The sequence below is a fragment of the Protopterus annectens genome, chromosome 3.part0 (assembly GCF_019279795.1).
Source record: "Protopterus annectens isolate FY-2018-M chromosome 3.part0, PAN1.0, whole genome shotgun sequence".
Taxonomy (NCBI): Eukaryota; Metazoa; Chordata; order Ceratodontiformes; family Protopteridae; genus Protopterus; species Protopterus annectens.
In genome coordinates this window covers 1,032,670,810-1,032,687,546 of record NC_056731.1, presented here as the reverse complement: position 1 = coordinate 1,032,687,546, position 16,737 = coordinate 1,032,670,810, and the positions used below count along the sequence as shown (strand labels likewise).

At 38.6% G+C, this 16,737-nt stretch overlaps 1 protein-coding gene across 1 annotated transcript in view; it reads left to right on the top strand.

Moving 5' to 3' along the window:
- The window catches only part of LOC122796665 (cadherin-10-like), a 2,154,436-nt gene that overhangs the window by 1,586,028 nt on the left and 551,671 nt on the right, over positions 1-16,737 (top strand). The window contains exon 8 of the mRNA XM_044065325.1: positions 6,752-6,939. Within this exon, the coding sequence (XP_043921260.1) occupies positions 6,752-6,939 (188 nt within the window). The remainder of the gene's footprint in view (positions 1-6,751; positions 6,940-16,737) is intronic.

The following is a 16,737-nucleotide window of genomic DNA, read 5'->3' as shown; positions in this document are numbered from 1 at the left end:
GGGCAAAGGCTAGGCACAGTGCAATTGCATGTAGCAGCATAGTGATGGGCCTTCCACAGTCCATCCTTAAACTTAGGATAAGGAGTGTCTGCTAACTAAAAGGAATGACGACTTTGATGCAGATGAAGATGCTGCAGGAATAATTTGAGGTGATGTTGACACCAGTACTTTCAGACATTTACAACATCAACACTCAGGCAGTGCAGAAGGTTAATGTTTGGATTACTTTAATAATTTCAGGCTATGTATAGTTAGCCTGGTACTCGTGTGCATACATCTCCTTACATGTTTCCTTATCAGTTACTGCGCCAGCATCAGTAATGGCTCAGACACTACAGACACTGCATGCCAAACACGTGCATCATGACTTTAAGATAAATATAATACGTGACTGTCACAGGTCACATTAACCCCATCATAGCATGTTTTTTTTCCCCAAGAATCATCTTCAAAAACAATTGTAAGCTGTGCTGCACCGTAGTAGATTGATGTTGACACCAGAGTGGCTTTTGCTGATCTCATATCTCTCACTCTCATGTGTTAACACCGGAGTGGCTATTGATGATGATGTCATATCTCTCACTCTCATGGCACACCCTCAGGACAATAGCATACAGTTACATACTGGCATGGCTCCCTACTTCACAGCAGGTGGATAAGTCTGTAGGACAATAGAGGCTCACATATTCAGCATAATAAGGAATTTACACTACAGTAAGGGGTACAGACCATGTACCTCAACAGCTGTTTCTTTTGAACAACCAGGATACCTTGATGATGATACTTTCCTTTCAAAGGTAGCAGTGCCCACTGTTATGACTGTAGGTATGGGTGCTAGGTGAAGACACATTTCACAATTAGCTCAAGGTATAGACAAAGCCTTGCCTGCCTAGCAGCAAATGTGTTATGACATAGTACAGGTCCAGGCTTCTGCCACTGAGAGTCAGGTATAGGCTGTTAAGATACTATAGGGTATGTGTTCATAAATTCATTAGTATATGGGAATGGTTGAGGCCATGAACAATGGCACGATAATCCCTGTATACAGAATGGGTGCAAACATGATATCTATCTCAGTCTCCATATGCAAACTAGCAAGGGATTGCCCACACTGGGGACACTGCTGGACATGGACAGGGGAGTGTTGACATGCATGGTGGATGAATAGGCCATACAACATGTGTATTCCAAGAAAATATTTCAGGCATTTATGTGGATTCTCAGAAGAAGAAGAAGGCAGTCAGGCCTCATTAGACTTCCACATCATGTGGTAGAACATCACAATCATGGTCTATGTTCTGTAGCACTATTTGGCCAATATGAAGAGGTTTCACTATCACCCACAAGCATGTTGTGTATGGCACTTTCCAATTCTAAGTTATATATTGATCACCAGTAAGACAGAACTTGCTCAACAAGATGTCAATCTGCTCTCAGGACAAATGATGCAGTTATTCCTTGCACTTGAAAGAAAGGTAACAGCAAGAAAAAAAAACAGCAACAACAACATATTTCATGAAAGAAGAACAAGTAATTAGCACTGTAGAGCTTATTCAGAGTATATCCATAGACTTCATTTTATAACACTTTCTCCTTTATCCTTCATGCAAAGTCTGCCAGCATATGTGGCACTTGTGTCTCTCTGACCATTGAACATTGTACAAATGATGGTGACTAATACCACATGACCAATAAAAATCTGTGTGATATCTGCAGAAATGTACAATGTAGGGAGGCCATGCACCCCTCAGAGTAGCTCACAAGTATCACAGCATGTGTCAAGTATATGTGAGGGTCATGATCCATAGTATTGAACTATATTTCCCCGTTTCGCCTGGACAGCCAGGTACCATGCATGAGCCTGCCAGAGATGTTGCTGTTCCCTTGCCATCAAATGGCCTTCTTTACTACTATCACTAATTAATAATCTGATCCATAGCTGCACTGCCACTATTAGTGACTCATTGTGACAGCTGTACACCTGATCAATACATGACCAGACTGCAGCAGGCTATAAACATCATGCATTAAATAGACTCATAATAATGGGCTCTCTGACTCATCTAGGCCATGGAAATTGGCTTCAAGCAGGTCCAACATTCGCTTAATAATTATTTCTGTCTGTGACAAGGCAGTGTTAAAGTGCTCTTCAACAGATCAATGAAGATTAAAGGCAGTGTTAAAGTGCTCTTCAACAGATCAATGGAGATTACAGGCTGGTGTTATTAGCCATGATTTGAGTGGGTAGTCTGCATCACCTGAAAAACAAAACAGGGAGGGGGCCCATATAACAAAACAGGAAGTGGTTACTTAGTATACATCCTATGTCCCTTTACAGATACAGAAATAAGTATGGTTAACATTAGTATACTTTACACCTGCCCACTACATCACTATGAGTAATACTACCTTGCTGGAACAGGAGGTTCAGTGAGCTTCTATACCATATATGAAAAACATTGGCACTGCCAGGATTCTGGGCCAGCAAATCTGTAATGTACCCCCATGCATCGCACACTACCCGGTTGATGATAGATTGGTAGCTCTTCTTGTTCTGGCTCCATTCCCCTCATGATCCAAATGGAGCCCTTATAGCAACATAAGTGCAATCAATTGCTCCAAGTACCTCAACAAAGCATGCCATGTCATTCCATAGAATCAGTTGTTTAGTAACTTTGGGAAATGATATGCTCACCTGCATGTGCCAGGAAATAGATCAATGGACTGCTACAGTATGCTCAGTGCAGAAGTCTGTGAAATACCTAATGTGTCCCAAGTTTGTCTTGTAACTTGTCAAGTACCCAGAGGCTATATATTTCTTGGTATCCAAAGGAGCAATAATGCCACGTATTTCCCCAGTTCCTATTTGTAGGCCATAAAAATTCACCAAAGTCAGTTTCAGTCCCTGTCCAGTCTATGCCTGTTTAATGATTTCTGCACAGCAAGGAAGAGCTGAGTTATCATATGCCAATATCTTCTTATCCTAGGTTAGGAAGTGCTATTTCATGCACCAAGTTTTGGTGTAACTGATATGAGGAAATCAAAGGGGGAAATACAGCCAAGCTAGCAGGAAAAACGAGCACCTTTACTAATTGCAAAGTGGATAGAAATGCTATGTTTTTTTTTTTTTTACAACTAATCTGTGCACAGGGTTCTTACACATCAAAAAGCAACTATGGATGACATAAATTTAGGAACAGCACCTTATCTGCATAATCCAGCCCAAGATTTTTCAGCCATTCCATATTTGCATCTCATTATTCTCTCATTTGCATGAGATTTTCTCAAAGCAGCTTAGGTTTGGTGCAGCTATTTTCTCTGAATCACACCTGAGCTGTGCTTGTCCACAGCCCTCATAAATACCTGATTTTTTAAATGTGATATAAAGTCAGTTTTCTTCTGAGTTCCATGCACACTGATGTCTTAACAGTTTCGTAAGAATTAAACGAATGCATGATTTTGACAGTGCTGAAGGAGCTTTCATGGTAAACAAAGAAATAGTCACCACATCAGATAACAAGGTCACTTATGGATTGACCCAAACAATGGCAAATTTGTTCAGCCCAAATTATTTCTTTTGAAATTCTGCACTAGTCTGTGCAAACTTCTGTGTTAATGTTTTTGCTTACTTAAGGAAGAGACATTTTATTCTACTAAATAGTACACAATCAGCCATTTAATTTATAATGAATATTTTCATATATGTCTGATAGTCATAAAGTGTCACACCAAAACAATATTTCAGTGGGTGTATTATTGTTTATCATATGTTTGTTTGATCGCTCTTATAAAATCACTTTTGTAAGATCACGTTCTCATGTAGTTAACTGCTCAGTACATCACATCTTGCTTTATCATGGGTGCCCTACTTCAGTGTGAGTTCATGAAAATAGAAAAAGGAAAATTATTTATTAATTTACTTACTTATTTTAGTTTTCCTTTCTTTCCAAGGTGGAGCAGCTTTGGAGACATAGAGTCTCAAGATTATGCAAAAGCAACAGTTTTTTTTAAGTAATTTATCGCCTTTTCAATTGCAATATTCTGGACTTTCAAGTTTGCTACTTCTAAATATTACATATATGATGCCTTTCACCTTGCCTTAAGGAGAAATTATGTTTCATAATAAATGTATCAGGTATTTTTTATGATATTGTGCATCATGACTAAGGGAAATATGATCTTTCATAATAAATGGCTTCTGTACAGAGTTTGAGGTGAAATTTCCATAAGTTGCCTACGAAAGAAAAGAAAAGAAAAAGCATGATGTTGGACTCTGTTGTCCACAGGAAATCATTGCTGTGAATATTTCTAATTGTGTGCCAAAAGTAATTCTCTTCTTTTAGGAGATTTCTCCCTTCCTTGAGTTGGTGCAAGCATGAGAAGTGGGGGTGAGGGGCAAGTGTTTAAGGTTTTTTTTTTCACTGTTCTGTGTTTTAGACATTAGTTTTCAGCATTTTGGATTGTTGGCATTGTGCATGTAGGGAATTAATAGGAAACCCATAATTAATCTGTTTCTGTAGTGAAAAATATTTAATTTCATCATGGAGCAAAACAGGATTATGTATATTAAGAAGCAAATTAAAACTATGTAATACTGAAATGAAGGAGAAGAGAAAATAACTGCTATTATTTTAAATTTATATGGAATCATCCTGATTTTGAAATGAGTATAAGTGGATTATGACAGGATATCACAAAATACAGCAACAAAAGTGAATCCAGCTGTAGTATTAAATTAAATCAAACAAATGCCAGGAAACCTTAGAACCAGAAAATATGTAAAGGGAAACTTTTATTTAAACAATTGATCACTTTTATACCCTGCAAATATTTGTGCAAGAATACATTAAAGTATTGCAATATAAACACCTTTGAGTTCACATTGCAGTACATTTCTGCATTTCACCAACTGCCCTCACATGGTGCTGTACGGCTACTGTAGCATGAAGAATTGCAACTCTGTGTATGGCTGGCCCCATGACCATGCTTAATGTTAATAAAGCTTTTCGGGGGAGAGGCATATTCTCATTATCCATGTTCTATTTCACCCATAACTGTCTCCAGGAAAGCATTGACATGCCAAATGATTGAAGAAATAGCTTGGCTGTATAGATCAGCATGGCCATCTCCAACACGTTGCGGTACTGAACAAGATTAAAACTTGGTATTCAACTACTTACTATGCCTATGGTATGGAGATTTCAGATAGATGATTCACTAGATACCCAGGAATTATATTATGTGCAGTAATGGCACTGACATCACAATGTCATTGAGGATTGAGGGCTTCACTAGTCACAGGGCTTAATCTACATGTCTGTGCCTTAATGACACTGACAGCAGTATGGGGGTCATAGTGGGCAGATTCACTAGACACCAAGGAATTAAGGATTTTTATTTTCATTAGTGGGCAGATTCACTAGACACCAGGGAATTAGGAATTTTTATTTAAGTGCCATAATGACACCAATGTCACTACAGGGGTCAGGGTGTGGGATTCACTTGATACCAGGGAGTTATATCTAAGCACCGTAATAGTACCAACGTCACTTAGGAGGTGTATGGATGAGGGATTTACTAGACACCAGGGATTACACTAAATGTGAGTGACTTAGCACAAATCAGTACAAGATCATGTGGGAGAGTGATTTGATTCACTAGACACCAGGGAATTATATTTAATTGCCATAATGGCACAGACATCACTGCTGGGACCAGGTGAGGGGGATTCATAAGACATGGGGAATTATATACAAGTGCTATAATTACATCAACATCACTACAGTGATCAGGGTGTCTGAGGATTCACTAGCCACCAGGGCAGTCCCATAACAGCACTTATAGTATTAAGATGATCTGGTTAGGGGCACAGACTAGCCAACATAACACAATAGTTGTGGGCTCTAATGGTACTTCAACTATTGCAGAGGTGGAGGGAAGCATGGGAGGGCAGACAGGTCAAGGACAGGAATGGGGACTGAGTTTGTGTTTGAGGGTGTGTGTGTTTGTGCGAGTGTGCACATGCGTTTCTTTTTATGTTTTGTGTACTTTGGTGTGTGTGAGTGAGTGTGTGTGTGTGTGTGTGTGTGTGTGTTATGTTTTGTGTACTTTGGTGTGTGTGTGTGTCTGTCTGTGTGTGCATGTGTGGTGTGCAGGTGCATCTGTGCATGTGTGCGCGTGCGCGCGTGTGTGTGTGTGTGTGTGTGTGTGTGTGTGTGTGTGTGTGTGTGTGTGTGTGTGTGTGTGCGTGAGCGGGCATCTGTAAGTTTGTTTGAGTAATTGGGGGAATGCCACTGCCTACATAAGCAGCAGTTTACTATCATGATGTGTATATCAGCAATTATCTACACATTGCAGTAGTAAATGCAATTCAGAGACATGCAAGTTATGCAGTGACAAGGTCTTACCTCATCCCAGCAAATATGTTTCTAAAACTCAAATTTTCATGTTGAGGGAGCAGAACCTCTTTTGCACAAGTCGTATGGTTAGTGCTAGTCCCTCAAATAAATCCCTAGGACTTTTTCTAGTTATCTTAGGTATAGCGTATCTTTGCAGAATAACTCCATACTCATGATTTCATTACATTTCAGATGATTCTAGATGCCTCCATTCTCTGATACAACATAATAATGCATTTCTAACAGTATTAGTGACTTTATCTTTGTTTACACGTGTCTTCTGTGAATTCTTCAATTGCTATGTGTAGAAAAATCTCCCACAGTTTGTAACCATATATTATTTGCTTTATCAGATATATATCAGTTTAATGTTCCTGAATCAATCCCAGTTGGCTCTGCTGTGGGACGAATCAAAGCAAATGATGCTGACATAGGAGAAAACGCTGAAGTTCACTATACCATCATTGAAGGTGATGGAGGAAACAAATTTTATATGAGGACTGACAAAGGAAATCAGGAAGGTGTTATTATAGTAAAAGAGGTAAATGAGAAAACAAACAATTGGCTAATGCACATGTATCTCTAAGTCCTTGAAATGATTAGCTATATTGTCTCATTTTTGGTTTATTTATCGTTTTTGTTAAGTGTGTAAGACTGATGAGCCACCCATGTCTGTTTCTTTTGATAAACAACTAAAATGCATTTCACTGGAATATTAACATAGAAAAGGTGCCTGCAATGTGTGACAAATTCAAAGACATCTCATTAGTGTTGCGTAAGATACATGTATTTTTTTACATATGCATTGGCATGCACAGATAGTAGAATATAAATGATTTTTGTATGAATGAATATGCCTCTCAGATGTATTTCAACCTTGCTCCAAAAGTACATTTTTATTTTAGATATGCATTTTTAAATTGAATCTGTCATCATATTGTGCAAACAGAATGTTGATTTTCACCAACTAATATGAAATAACCTTCGATACTGGGAAAGACTTTGAAACTTCAATTACTATGTGTAGAAACATTTTTTTCTTTGATAAATCTGTAGTTTCTGTCATCTTCAAAAGTAAAAGTACAGTAGAGAGTCAATTATCCAAACTAATTGGGGCCTAGGGTAGTTTGAATAATCCAATTGTTCAGATAATCAAGTAAAAATCAGTTCAGTTTATGATATAGTTCTTGTACCTTAGCCTTATGTCCCCCAAATAAATCATCAGAGACCTCAAAGCCATTGCGACCAGTTTATTAAGTATTCCATATCACACTTGTGCATGAAATGGAATCATTCTCCACCATCAGCCTTTGATAACACCAAACACCATAACAATAATCACTCCAAGAACTCAGACAGCCAAACATACCCTGACCGGACAGCATAGTCCACAGCCCAACAAGGTTGGACTAACTAATGCATACTGGGGGCAATCCTTTGATGATAACAGTGTCTGACACATAGACCTTGATTGTGAAGCTTGACAAACACTCACAGTCATCATAAGCATCACTAGTTATCAAGAGTAGCATTTTACCAACTCCCTCCACCAGAACCTTCCAGACAAACAGAGGAAAGGCAGTGGGGAATGAAAAGGGGGGGACGTCAAAAAAGGGAATGCCCTACATGGAACAGATAAGGCAGGGTTTAAGGGATGTTTAACTTGCTCACAAATAAATCTGACAAGCTTGCCCATCTCAAGAGATTATAGAGATGCATTCATACCATGAATGTCACCATACTTCACATAATAAGTGGCTGCAGACCAAATGGTTCTGCAGTGCAAAGCTCATTTGTTCCCCAGCTACTGCTTGTTTCTCCCCACAGAAAACACCAGACACTCCAAAGCCATTTTGTCTAGATAATTAGGCAATCAGTATTAGATCAGTGCATGACATGGAATCATCATCCACCATCAGCCTTTTGTAACACCAAACATCATCAATCCAAGACCTCAGTCAGCCAAACATACCCTGATCAGACGTATCTACCCCCTGCCCACCCTGGTCATAATGGCCAATGCTACTGAGTGCCAATCCTTATATAATATAATCATAATATAATAGGAAGCATTCACTCTGAAACCTGTGTTTATCTAATAGATTCTGACTGTGCAGTGTGACCAAATACCCATGCTGGTCATAAGCATCATCAGTTACCAAGATTGGCATTTTACCAGCTCACTCCACCAGTAGAATCTTCCAGACAAGCTCAGGAAGTGGGCAATTTAAAGAAGAGGAGTCCAAACATGGACCACCTACTAGGCTGCTGTTGTAATTAGCCTTTTTCCCCCACCTTTCCCAGCCATTGCCATTCAGCAGCAATCCCACCATTATGCCAAGTAAAGATAAAAATGTAAGTCAACGCTACCATTACTGAAAAGTAGGCCTACACCCATAATAAGGGCCTTATAACACACTGTGATTACATAAACATACTCATTTACTAAAGCCTGAACCAAAAGTTGTCCAAGAGTAAGGCCAAATGGGAAATTCCCAGATCAACACATGGCTAATAACAGAGTCTACCCATAATTATAGCACCTTGGAAGTGCCTTCACCTGAACCTAAACCTGATATGGCAAACTAATAATCCACCTTAAGAAAATATGAAATTAATAAATGCCACCAGATCACTGCACCACCCGGGCAACCTGTGATAATAAATAATAAGCATAATCCTAACAATTGGTAATGAAGAGAAAAGGTGATCAACCAGCCATGGTTAGATAAGCAACTTACCACAAAAAAGATCACCAAAACAACACCACAGATTCCCTGCACTTAATCCAACTTATAAAGAGAACCCCCAGCTGTCAGAGAAATAACTACATTGCCTTGTATGGCATACCAATAAGACTGGCATAACCAAGACAAGGGGGAAAACAAACGCAAGCTAAGCAAACCAGACCAAACCACTTGCACTAATCGAAACAATAAACCCTGACACCACCTGTAAAACACAGAACTGCAAGTTAAATGGAAGCTAGCATAGACCTGGACAAGGGCCCAACCCAAAGGTAAAAAGGGTTAAGAAAGCGTTTCTCTGCATGTAGACTCAGAACAGAATGCACTTGGGCAGTTGCTGATGGAATCCTGGAAACCCTTACCCTACTATGAAAGTCAACTCTGCTAAGAATGTTGAAGGTTTCTCCAAGATAAAACACAATGTTTACCCACCTAAAATTTGCCAAACATGTATTAAATAACTTAACAACACCAGTAAATCACCCTAAACACTGAAAACCAGGCAGGAGACAGTGCACAAAACCATAGGTGGTGATCCCCCTGGTTGTTAATACCAAGATCTTGCCATACCTACATAAAAGAAAACTATATTCTGCCACTAGCCAAAACATTGTACTCTTTTATACAATGACTGTTACCTAGGTGAAAAATCTTCCTGTCTGATAAAAGGATAGCATGACATAGCTATCCACACTTCTACTGCTACTTTAACAAAATTGCAAAAGTGAGACAAAGATCTAGGAAGAAATTCTTACCAGTACCTTGAAACCTGCTAGAGAGAAGTGCAAGAAATTAATGTCCTATCCCTGATATTAGAATTTTTGAAACCTTGGAATAACACTACACTGTTCCACTAGGTCCTGATACTATTCTGGGTAGCCTCCTGAATAGCATGAGACTGGGCCTCACAAGCCCACTAGAATCTCTATTTAAACATAGCCTGAAGGCAGGCTTTATGCCAATTGAATGGATGAAAGCAGCAGTTATCGGGGGGGGGGGGTGTGATGAGGTAGGCCTTCCATAGGCCCAGGGAACTACATATCTACAAATCTGGCTAATCTTAAATATGAGACCAAGGAATGAATTATCATGGGCCTAATAAACAATAAAAATTAGAAACCTTATAGACAATAGAACCTATCCAGTTTGATTTTGTCAAAGGCAGGTGGAGATCTTCAGTGGTCACAAAAGCTATGGATGAGGGCAAAACTACACACCCTGTCTTCCTAACAATGGTCTATTCCAAGCCTCCAATGAATACTCGTTTCCTGCACTAAAGGATTTTTTGCAGATTTGCAAAACAAATAACACAAGACATTACTGTTAGAAGGACCTCATATTTCTGTGCAACATAAACAGGACATGTTGGAGTGACAGTGGGCATCACAAAGATTACACCTTCTCCAGCTCAGGTTTCCTATCCAAGTGAGGCAAAGCTCATCCCTAACCCTGTTTAATGGTGGCATGGACCAACGAATGGGAAATCATAAATCTAAGCTTGGTATGTATGTCCCCTATGTCCATAAGAGCAGGTGCAGCCTGTGAACCCTTGATATGTACAAGTGTTTTGTAATTGTACAATTCACTGCAGTATTGATAAATCTCAGCAATACCCTGCCAAACTTGTGTCAGCTTAACCAAGCACAAAATGAATTCCGGATGATAAACCAATAACCACCCATGAAACCATGAACCTATAACACTGAACTATAAAACTAACATAGACCCATGACCAAATGACATTTCCCATGAAAGGCCAAGTCTACTGGCTAAATGACTCAAAAAAGGATACAACATGAAAGTAGCCAACCACGAAGGCCTCTGTAATGGAAACTTTATAACCATAAAGCAATGCCAAAATGAAATTAAGAACCCAGAGCCTCCCATTAGCTAGTCCCTCAGTCTACCAAAACACCAAGCATAAAACTAACACTTCCAAGAAATTTGTAAAGTCACTAAACCCATGCTGTGCACCATGAAATCTTGCCCAGAAAACTACTGCAAAAGGAAGAGCTACCCTTAGAAAACACCTGCTTGGCAGTTAGTTACAAGTTCAGGAATTAATTCCCTTTTGTTGGTGCCAGAATCTGGCTACCCTCCTACCCACTACCTGACAGTCACAATTCTGGAAACAACTTCCTGTCACTAATCTGCAAGCTGGAATACCTTGCTACTTGAATAAGCCCCTTCTTGAAGCCTCTCCTCAATCTCCACACAGAACATAAGCCCTCTTAAAGATATTCCAACTGCTAATTTCCAGTTGTCACTCATAAAGTGCCTGACTTTGCAACTTACCCCAATCAGTTAAAAAGGGGCTGGATACCTAACTTAACAATCTTGAGCTGCCTGCCTTGTTGCACTGTCATCAAAAGCAGTCTGCAACTTCTTGCTTCTGACCGCCTCCAAAATCTCCACCGATTACCTAATAGTGAAAACACAATGAGCAAAGTGTCATTAACTCCCTTTCCTCTGCCATCTACCATGAAAAAGGCAGACAAAGGAAATGACAAAATCTATACACAGCAAGTATATAAATACATATACCTGTACTCACACAGCTATAACTGCCTATAATACAAATACACACACACACACACACACACACACACACACACACACACACACACACACACACACACACACACTCACACACACACACACACACACACACACACACACACACACACACACGTATGCACACTCATACACACACACATACACATACACACACACACACACACACACACACACACACACACACACACACACACACACACACACACACACACACACACAAAACCTACACACAAATTTAAAATATATCTAGATACATACATATACATACCTTACCTCCATCCATATATCTAACAGCCATATATCTACTTATAATATACACATATATACGTATACATATGCATACAATCTCTACATATGTGCACATACACCTATAAGTATATGTACATCTAAAAACATACGTAGATACAGCTATATAAATACCTAACAAATCTATGTTCATGTATGCAATATGACATGAGTACATACAAATGCATCAAATGCACCTACTTGTATACATAGTTAATTATATATTCATATGTATAATAGCCTACCTGCACATAGCCATGCAGCCCACATACATACTTGAAAACACAAATATAACTGAAGGAATACCAAATATCTCTATCATACCATTATTGACTAATAATATGACTTAACCCTACCTAACAATTACAGCTATAAATTACTAAGAGGCCAGCAATTTGGGAGAGGTGACAAAGAGACCAAAGGAAACCATTGCTCAAGGGCTTCATGTAGGATAAACAGTAGAAACAACTATCTGTCCACTTACAGAGCTTCTGAACAAGAGAGAATCTGATGATTAAAAGCTGAGCCTCCCCAACATAAGACATAGATATTAGTTGTATTATGCTGATCCACTGTCCTCTTTCTCTCTCTCTTTATATATATATATATATATATATACATATATATATATATATATATATATATTATATATTATATATTGTGGGTATGGTGTGTATTTTCCAATCAATGTTAAAGCATTTTTATAAATATTTAGAAGGGAAAATAGTTGAGTAAATGACAAAAACAGACACAGCTACAAATATTGGCTTATACTATAGACATAAATGGAATACCCAGTTGGCCTGACATGGCTACTGTGGAATATGAAGGTTAAAATACCTAGTATCATTGGTATAGCCTTATTCCTCACTGACTTGGTGGAACACACAATAATGTAAGTGGTGTGTTGGACCCACCACCTACCCTCATGGTTCTGTAATGAACCTGATTTCAGGGCATCCCTGGTTTCTACAGACATGTCACTATGACTCTTGATTCCTCCTAAAAAATGTTGATTTGGGAGAAAAAATGACAGATTAAATTTAATAATAATGACAGCAATTTGAGTAATAGAGTTATTTTACTGGAGAAATGTAGGTTAAGTCATATTCTATTAACTGAAACTGATAAATTTTACAAAAATAATAATAAGCAAATAAATATATACAATATCCCCTGATTAATTCAGGATTTGGCGTAATAACAAAAAATGTTAGGAGAAACACCTTCTCCATAAAAAGCAAACCTTGAAACTAATGCATGCCTTGATTTAGAAAAGGAAAAAAGTGTCATATTAATAAAGCTTAGAAATTAACAGCAATGGCATATTACTTGCCAGGAATAAGAGTCTGTATGCCACATTAACAAAATACATAATGCACATATGCATGTCATAACAACAATAGCATATGACTTAGTTTTAATATACATTGCTAATAAACATCCTAGTATTGTCTGTTAATTTAAGGTTGCACAGATGCATAAAACAGCTTTCCCTCATACCCAAATGAGGCTGCAACACATAAGGGATTATCCCTAGCTAGCTTAGCTTGCAGTGCTGCAATCTCTTCACAGGCTACTTGCCAAAATACCAAGCTAAATTACAGGTCATACCATTCCCCTTGTACCTTAATTTTGTGGTAAATAGTGTATGCTAACTAAAGAAAAAGTGAGTTTGCCTGTTGAGAAAAGCCTTACAGTAGGTAACCAGAATATGTATATTCTTATTTATTTATTTATTTATTAAATAAATAACCAGTTACCGCCCCATAGCTGTTCACTCTCCACTCTCCAAAATACTAGAGAGATGCATACACTCTCAGGTCTCAGACTACTAACAACCTCCTTTCCAATACTCTGCATGGTTTCTGACCAAACCATAGCACCACCACTGCCTTACTCTCCTTACTAACACTATCTTTCAGCATAAAAACAATGGCTATCTCTCCTCTGCTACTTTCTTAGACCTATCTAAAGCATTTGACATGGTCCCACACAAATGACTTATCTCTGTCCTCAATAACCTATCCTTCTCTCAATCGGTCACTGACTGGTTTCAGAGTTACCTGTCTGACCGCCAGCAATCCATTGTATGGCAGAATGACATATCTTCCCAACTACCTGTCTCCATAGGGGTTCCCCAAGGATCCATCCTTGGACCCCTACTCTTCTCTGTTTACACCAATAATCTAGCCTCTGCCACCAAACATGGCACACTCCTACAATGTGCAGATGACTCAATCATCATCTGCTCAGCCCAGTCCCTACCCAAACTGCAAAAAGTCACACAGGAAGCCTTTTCCTCTGTTGAAACTTGGTTATCCGATGCCCAATTAAAACTCACCCCAAACAAAACTAAACTACTCATCTTCCAACCCACCAAACATACTCAAAACAAGTCTTACTTTAACATCACAGCCAAAGACAATACCCCTTTATACCCAACTGAACACACCAAATTGCTAGGAGTGGAAATATAGAATAAACTAAAATTTGGCATTCACATATCCTTGTAGTAAGAATAGAAAAATAAGACGCTGATGGCTGTAGTATCCAAAAAGGCCTTTACTAGTGCAAAAAACACAAACGCTTTCACAAACGAGCTTCTTCAGGTGTACTTCAAGCACTACAAATACACACCTTTTATACAATCAAGTACATCACATGACCTAAAACCTTAATTACAATATTTTAAAAACACATAACACACTTAAAAACAAAAACTCAGTACGTAGTTAAAAATACTGCATTAATACTTTAATACATGTATCCAAAACAACATATCAACAGCAAAAAAACAAAAAAGCTATCTTTTCAATGGCCTCCTTCTTAATCTAGGTCTTAAAGGGATACATTCATTGATACCATGCCCTTCTGTACTCCTCAACTTAGTAATCCACACTGCTTCTGAGTTTTCAGTCCTATTGTAGATATCACCTTGCCTTAGGCTCTCTTGTATAAGGCTAATAACTCTGAAGCTGAAAACATGTGTTTGATCAGTATTAGTGACATGTTTTGCAAGTGCATTGGTGGTACTACCTTTCCTGATGTTGTATATGTGTTCCCTAATGCGTTCTCTAAGATGTCTGTCCGTCTTGCCAACGTAAAACATAGAACATGTCCCACATCTGGCAAGATAGACAACATGTCTGGTATCGCAGGTGGCTGAAACATGAAAAAAATATTCCTTCCCTGATCAGGATGATAAAAGGACTGACTACTGTCTATATATCCACACCAGTTGCAGGATCCACACTGGTTGGTGCCAGAGTGTTCTCTGTCTATTGCATTCTCCCTAGGATAGCATAATCACCTCTTGAGGGATCTATCATTCCTAAAGCTAATCCTTGGGACAGTATCAATGAGGTCAGCTATACTACTGTCTGTCAGCAAAACCTGCCAATGTTTCTCAATAATTTCAGTGTATCTGTTGACATCAGATGCATATTTCAAACACATTCTAAGTGGATTATTTATAACATCTCCCTTGGGGTTATCTGTATGATGTCTCCTCTGTGAGAAGTAAAGTCTTGCTTCTTTACCTCGCTTCTGAACAGCCAAAGGTATATGTTGAGTTAAAATCTTATCATCATAGCCTCGTTCTCTCAAATAACCAGTAACTCTACTTAATTCACAATCAAAATCTACTTCTCTGACACTAAGTCTAGAAGCCCTCATAACTTGATTGGTGACGACATTCTTAAATATGTGTGGGGGGTGTGCACTGTTACGATGTAGTAAATGATTGACATGGCAAGCCTTCCTATATAATTTCGTATAGACTAACCCTGCTGTGTCCCTAACAACTGCCACATCTAAAAAGTCCAACTCCTCATAGGACATCCTATGCGTGAAACGTAAAAAAGTGGTGGACTCATTAATGAAAGATAAAAAACTACAAAGACTATCTTCATCTCCGTCCCATAAAAATAAAACATCGTCCACAAACCTACAGTAAAACTGAATATACTGTGAAAAAGGGCCTTTGAACACATAATCCTCTTCCCAAACTACCATAACTGCATTGGCGTAGCTATTTGCACAGGATGTGCCCATAGCTACGCCATTGCACTGTCTGAAGAACTGATATCCAAAAAGAAAAATATTGTGTCCCAAAACTAACTCTAGAAGAACAATCAATAAATCAACTAGTTCTTTATTAAAAGATGAATGATAGGTCAAAAACTGTCGTACTAAGGTGACCCCAGCTACATTGGGTATCACAGTAAATAGAGAGACTACATCAAGGCTAACAAACAAAACCACGGTGTGCAACTCTAGATGAAAAATCATATAAATCCCTGAGGAAATGTTCAGTATCCCTAAGCACATGCTGTATATCATTCAAAAGTGGTCTCAAGTGTTTCTCAATGTATATAGAAATGGACTCGGTGCACCATCCCCTTCCTGAGACAATGGGTCTCATGGGTGGATCTATATGGGATTTGTGCACCTTTGGTAAACCTTGCAAAATAGGTATCAGTGGCTTGGCAGTCAAGAAATAGTCAAACAGTTTCCTATCAATCAAACATTGTTGAAAAAGAAGTTTGATACATCCCAAAACATTCTCTATATGACTATTTACTTGTAGAAGATTTAATTCTTCATAAAATGAGTTATCAACTAGTTCTTTATTAAAAGATGAATGATAGGTCAAAAACTGTCGTACTAAGGTGACCCCAGCTACATTGGGTATCACAGTAAATAGAGAGACTACATCAAGGCTAACA